This window comes from Populus nigra, chromosome 16 (assembly GCF_951802175.1).
Source record: "Populus nigra chromosome 16, ddPopNigr1.1, whole genome shotgun sequence".
Taxonomy (NCBI): Eukaryota; Viridiplantae; Streptophyta; class Magnoliopsida; order Malpighiales; family Salicaceae; genus Populus; species Populus nigra.
This window is the reverse complement of record NC_084867.1, coordinates 7,217,565-7,224,623: the sequence shown is the minus strand read 5'-3', so window position 1 is coordinate 7,224,623 and position 7,059 is coordinate 7,217,565. Positions and strand designations below refer to the sequence as shown.

The 7,059-nt window shown below is 39.7% G+C and overlaps 1 protein-coding gene across 2 annotated transcripts; it reads left to right on the top strand.

Annotated features, from left to right (window-relative positions):
• Positions 1-205: 205 nt before the first annotated feature.
• On the top strand, positions 206-6,360 carry LOC133675327 (uncharacterized). Of its 2 annotated transcripts, XM_062096677.1 has the most exons (6): positions 206-1,384; positions 1,499-4,284; positions 4,494-4,542; positions 4,653-4,900; positions 5,228-5,335; positions 5,830-6,360. In XM_062096677.1, exons 1-6 carry the CDS (start codon positions 776-778, stop codon positions 6,062-6,064), a joined length of 4,035 nt encoding a protein of 1,344 aa, XP_061952661.1. In that variant the 5' UTR covers positions 206-775; the 3' UTR covers positions 6,065-6,360. The 2 variants fall into 2 exon arrangements, with proteins under 2 accessions (XP_061952661.1, XP_061952660.1); XM_062096676.1 differs by having other exon boundaries at positions 207-4,284.
• Positions 6,361-7,059: the final 699 nt, after the last annotated feature.

Genomic DNA, 7,059 nt, shown 5'->3' with positions numbered 1-7,059 from the left:
TATATTTTTGGGGGCGTTTCAAAAAAATTTATAATAGAATTACAATACAATAAGCTTCTGATACCAAAATCTTCATGAAATGACCAGTCAAGATAAAGGGACCAAATTTAGCAAAACAGTCAACTAATGTGGTTTCTGTCTGAATTTTATTTTTTTTGCCACATGGCGGATTTTAATAGCAGCGCCACCTAAACTACCCCTCTACCCTCAACCATTTCCGCATGCTCTCCTTTTTCCCTCTCCAGAAAAACGCTTTTCCTTTCCCTTTTACACTTTAGCCCTCAGCTCGGGACACACCAAACCTAACATCTCTGTCTATCATTCGATTCAAAACCCTAAATTAAAAATTTAAGAGATTTCAATTGTATAGAGGATCGTTTCATTTGGAGCTCAAATTGAAGCGTCAAAGTGAAACCGTGAGTCCAAATTCTCTCTAGAAACCCTAATTTTATCTCTCTTAAATTATAAGCTTAGTTGTTGGTGCTGTAGGAATGGACAAGTGTGTTCCTACTTGCTTCGGTGTTTTGTGCTAAAAAGAGACTATCTTGGGATTTGTTGAGTTTGGTGTTTCTTGATCTTCTGTGAATTTGCTTGTAAAATGTGAGATTTTAAGCTGTATTAGGTTGTTGATAGAAAGAGAAGGAAAGGTTTTGTGTGTGTGTGTGTGTGTGTGTGTTTCATTTTCACTGGCTTATGTATTCTTTTATACATTTATTTGCTTTCTTCTTTGGCTTTGAATGTTTGGTCCTGAATTCGCAAGAAAAACTCAGTCAAAATGGACTTTAATGAGTCTCCAGTGAATTATGATTTTTTCGGAGGTCTGCAGCAAATTAGTAGCCAGCATCCTGGCATGCTGCAATCTTTGCCGAGACAGCAGTCTGGGATTAGTGACATGCAGCTATTACAGCAGCAGTTTATGCTTAAGCAAATGCAAGAAATGCAGAGGCAGCAACAACTTCAGAAGCAACAAGAAGCAAGGAAGCTGAATTCAATTAATCAAGTTGCGGCTTTTGCAAAACAGGCAGCTGCCAATCCCTCACAGGCTTTGATCAATGGCAATCCTATTCATGAAACATCTAATTATTCATGGCAGCCTGAGCTCATGGAAGCTAACACAAGCTGGCCGCAGCCAGGTGCTTCGCCAGTTATGCAAGGATCCTTTAGAGGACACGTGTTTTCCCCTCAGCAGAACGAGGGAACACCAAGCTTGATGGGTATGGTACCTCAGCCAGTTGATCAATCTCTTTATGGTGTCCCTGTCCCTGGAACAAGAGTCACTCCAAGCCAGTATCCTCCTGTCCAAATGGATAAGCCGTCAATGCAGCAGATATCAAGCAGCAGTGATTCCTTAACAAGCAATCAGTATACTGGATTTCCAAAGCAGGTTAGTGTGCAGGATGGACCTTTGGTTTCTAGACTGGGATATCAGGGGAAAAATATGATTGCTTCTTCTGATGGTCAGGGTATAAATACTGGATTTAATTTGGAAAACTTGCAGCTAGTGAATCACCAGCAAAATAATGGGCCACAGCAAGAAATTTGCACTAAGCAAGACCTGGGTGGTCTATCAGAAACATCACAAGAGGAAACAGCGATACAGGTTGCTCCTTCCCAGGATGTGGCTACCCTAGATCCAACTGAGGCAAAGATTTTGTTTGGTTCAGATGATAATTTGTGGGATGCCTTTGGCAGGGGTACCAACCGGGGTTCTGGAGGTTGCAATATGTTGGATGATACAGACTTCTTCTGTTCATTGCCTTCTGTGCAAAGTGGGAGTTGGAGTGCTCTTATGCAATCTGCTGTCGCAGAAACTTCTAGTGGCGATACAGGGCTTCAAGAAGAGTGGAGTGGTCTGACTTTTATAAATAGTGAACCTCCAGCTGATAATCAGCAGACTCCCTCTGTGAATGCTAGTAGCAAACATCAGTCAAATTGGGATGGTAATAGCTTGCAGTCTGCATCTTCCTTGAACTCTCAACCCTTGCCTTTGTCTCATGATGCCAATACAGGTATGAATTATCATAATATCCCAGGGGCGGCTCAGCAATCTGGAGTCAACACTTCACATGAACGCATGGAGAGGTTGCAGTCTGTTTCTCCTCATAGACATATTCAGCAGTTTCCGGAAGATGGAACCAAGTGGTCTGATACGAGCCTCATGCAAAAAGCAGCTGTTGAAGGCAGTCATTTTTATGGAAAAGCTACTCATTCTACTGATGCAGGATCAAATGCTAAAAGCATTCCAGGTTCTTGGGCAAATCAACAGGGCATGCAATCATATAGCTCCAACGGTCAACCATTAAATAGTCCAAGTGGCTGGAACTTTATGGGTTCCGTGTCTCCTAGAACTACTGTTGCTTTCAAAAACCAGGGAAATGAAAACACATTCCAAGATTCTCATAATGTTGATAAAAAAGGTCCTATGTTTGAGGTGATGGGTGACAGTGCTGGTATATGGAAGACTAATTCAATTGCTGAATTGGAACATGCAAGATCTGCAATTGGAAACCCACAGGTCAATCCTCTAGTTCCTCCATCCCAGCAATTGCTAATTCCAGAACATGCCTTTTCTTCCCACGGCCCTTCACTAGCAACTGATTCTCTCAATTCAACTCAAGTCATTTCAAATACAGGTGAGAAGGGACGTGCATTGTTGGCTCCTACATCCTCTGTTCAGTCTTTACCTCCTTCACGTGATACATCTCATGGACATTTGAGGAATACTACTCCTGGCACCTTGGTACATGCTGGCAATAGTGCCCAAGGAAAGTTTTCTACTGCCTTTCCCCCTGGTTTTCCTTATTCGAAAAGTCATCTTCCAAATCAGCACATGCCTGATACAGGAGGACGAGCAACTGCCTGTGAATCTGTTAATGAATCTTTTGATAGATTTTCTTCTCAACCAAAACATACAGAAGAGTCTTTTGAGAGAGGTCAATTGAATCAATCAGCGGGGCCATTGGTTCATGACACATCCAGGCATACTTCACATGATGATTTTGCCTCTTCTACTGAGATGCCCCAGCCAAGTGATGACCAAAACCATGCAAGAGATTCTGCTCAACAATTCCCAGTGCTGGAAGCTTTGCCAGCCCCTCAGCGTTATGCTTCATCACAAGATGGTTTTTCTTCAAAAATGCCACCTACTTTGTGGACCAGTGTTCCATCTCAGCTACATCCATTTGGCACTCAGTCGTTTCAGACTGGACCCAATATGTTTAAACCCAATATTCAATCACATAACAGTTCAGGGATAACTTCCTCTCAACCACAGAAGCTAGATGACCAAATTATGCAAAATGGAGGGAGCAGTCTAGCTGAATCTGGTGAATGTTCTATGAAGTCACATGGTTTTGTTGGGAAAGAGCAACCAGCAAAAGGAGACCACTTGCAGCAAGTTCTACCTGAGAATGATCGAGCCCAGAAGACAATGAGTGATTCACATGAGAAAGAATCTGTTGTGAATCATCTTACTGAAACACCTGCTTCAAACCTAACCAGTACTCAGAAACAAATTGAAGCTTTTGGCCGATCTTTGAAACCCAATAATATTTTGTATCAAAATTACTCCCTGCTGCATCAAATGCAGGGAATGAAAAATGCGGAGGTTGAACATGTTAATAGAAGTTTGAAAAGATTTAAAAGTCTTGATGGTTCTGTGGATGCTGATTTGGTAGCTGCTCAGGGAGGTCAGCAGTTTTATAGACACAATAATCTGGTCAGAGATGCTCCAGCAAATCACACTTCAACCTCCCCTGGACATTCCAAGATGCTAAGCTTTTCAGCAAAAACAGCAGATAATCAGGAGATAAATGCACTTTCTAATGATATGCTTGCATTTGGTCAGAATGATTTTCAGCATTTCACCAATAGCAATACTGCGGTTTCTGTCAGAGATGAGCATTCTCAAATGAGTAACCAGATGGCTTCATCCTGGCTTGATCATTATGAAACCTTTAAAAATGGACAGATATTACAAATGAATAATGCACGAAAAGCTGTCACTATGAGGCCTTCAGAACTTTCCTCCACATCTGGAAGACCTTATGAAAGATCACATGCTCATAATTTACTTGAGCAAGGAAATGCTGTTGCTGCTAGTCAATTTGGTATTATTCAAAAAAGTTCAATTGAGAATTTCTCCACCCCTCAGTCATTGCAGCCTGATTCTGCTGATGTGAGTTTGGTGGTTATGAGACCGAAGAAGCGTAAAAGTGCCATATCCAAGCTTGTACCGTGGCATAAGGAAGTGACACTGGGTCCTCAAAGACTTCATAATCTCAGGTGATTGGCATAAACTATAAGTGCCTTATCTATCTTTATTAATGAAACTTATGCACCTTTTAGTTATTTATGTTTGGGTTTATCTTATTTTTCACTGCAGAAATTCATTGCTATTTTTCTTTGATATTATTTGCAGGGCTGATTGTTTCTTTCATTTTATTTTTATTTTCCCTGGTGATTATAACATATGTAGAGTTTGTTGTTTGCAGTGCAGCAGAAGTGGTCTGGGCTCTGGCAGCAAATAGATTGACTGAGAAGGTGTGCTCATAGCTACAGCAGCTTACCAGCTATATTCATCTGTTATATTTTTCTCCTCTTAGGCGTTTTACAATTTCCTCGTGTGCAAATGTATTCATTTCTGATAACAGGTGGAAGATGACGATGAAATGGTAGATGATGGACTGCCGGTCCATAGATCAAAGAGAAGGCTTATATTGACTACACAGCTTATGCAGATTCTTCTCCATCCTCCTCTGGCATCAATTCTTTCCGCAGATGCTATTTTACATTATGAGAGTGCTGCGTTCTTTGTTTCCAGATCAACACTAGGAGATGCATGCATCACACTCTCTTGTACTGGAAGTGATACTCCTGCGCCTTCTAACAGTGGAGACCTGTAAGAATTACTTTTATTATTATCTAAAAGTTTTCTAGCATGCTTTTAGGAGCATTTATTTGCTACCATGGTAAATGTCTTGGGCTTGCAACCATAAAGGTGCAGCTTGAGTCTTAAGAGCAGCCACTTCATGCAAAATGCTGAAGGATTGAGCTGCCTCTAAATTCTCACTCAAGGACCTACTTATGCGGTCCATAATTAGGTACATGCCATTTGGTTTTCTAAGCATGCTTTTTACTGGAAGTAAGATTGATAGTTTTAAGTTGGAAATATCATTAAATCCATATGATAACGTAAAAAATTTATTTGTTTTTTCCTCCTCCTAAGCCTGCCTGAGAAGATAAAAACATCGGAGAAGAATAGGGATCAGTACTTCTCAAAGGTCACAGAAGACCTTATCAGTAGGACGAGGAAGCTGGAGAATGATTTGTTGAGGTAGACTTTAGTGTCTTTGGTGGTAATATTTGATTGCTTGCTAACTTATTCTTATTTTTGCCTGTCTTTGATGTTTTACTTTTAATTTTGATGTCCGGCATGTTTTAACATATCCTTTCTCTATATTACATATTGGATTCTTGGATTCTAACGTTGCTGTTGTTTCATGAATTGTGAAACTTCTAGTATTTTTACATTTCTCTGCAATAAGGATACTGGCTTTTTATTGAGAACAATGACATAGGAATCATGTATAAATAAATAAAAAAACCTGAAATGATTTGCTCGATAAGTCTAGAATGTTATGCCTAGAAACAAGTTTCTTAGAGAGATATACTCATTACAACGAGAACAATTGAGTTTGCTGGAACTTGATCATGTGTATATAGAGTTTGCTTGCTTGCATCATCCTTGGCATCATAAGTCCAATGATAAAACATATTTGGTGCAGAGATATACTCATTAGTTTTATTTGCCTGCTGATGATGATGCAGATTGGATAAAAGAACATCAGTTTCAGACCTGAGAGTGGAATGCCAAGATCTAGAGAGGTTTTCTGTTATCAATCGCTTTGCTAAGTTCCATGGCCGGGGTCAAACTGATGGGGCTGAGAGCTCATCCTCCTCAGATGCATCTGCAAATGCTCACAAATCTTGTCTGCAGAGATATGTTACTGCACTACCCATGCCTAGGTTTCTTCCTGACAGGGTACAATGTCTTTCACTTTGATAATTGATTATCTGATTTTCCCTCTTCATGGCCAATTTCTCCACACGCCGCGTACTTCTTTGATTGATCTTCTTCTAAGCTGTATGCTGGCCCTTGCTTACAAGATAGACCTTACAATAGGAATGTAGGAGGTTGGATGCTAATGTCTCATTAAAAAAATGGAGGCTGTTAGATCTTTTATTATAGGCCATTGATTTCATTCTTGAGAAATATGATCTGGTCTTGTATACTTCGTTGAATGTGTAGAGATACATTGGGGTTCTTAAGCGGGACAAGTCTAAGGGAACTTTATGAAATTGGTTGTTTTTAGGGCTAGGGTTGTAGAATGTGGTCCTTATAGGGACTTATAAATGAAAACACAGGTCTGAAATTAAACATCAGAAAGAAAACAGGGTAGAAAGCTACTAGCCTCACACTATTAGATTCAAGTAATCACTTCTTGATTGAAGTATCACACTTCCTCATTATTTAATCATTATTTAAGCAAAGGCTGCACTTATTCAATAGAAGTTCACTCTTACTGAAATCAAAAAATACAAGCGCGCGCACATATAATGATTGAGTTATTCCTAATCATGATTAGAGTTTGATTCTTGAACAAGAAACATTAATATTCCTATTTTGACTGGGAAAGAAATATAAATTTTCCTGGAAGACACTCACTGCTTCCTAAATGGCTATAAATTGTTCCTCTTTGAAATAAATTTGCTGAAATTATAAGTTTGCCCCATGCTTAAGGCTGCATCAGGTTCCCTGTCATTTTTTGTAGTAAATGGGGAGAATAATTGCAGTCTGATTTAATAATGATGTTTACATAGTTGAAAATTTTAGTTGTGTTCTTGCTTAAGGCTTTGGTAATTGGTTTCTACTTTCTATTGGTGAAACAAGGATTGTTTGGAAAGAGGTGGTAAATGAATGTCGTGGTCAAAGTCTCGAATTTTCAATATTACTGTGAACTGTACAAAGTGGCTGGAGTTTTCCCACGATTTGCCACA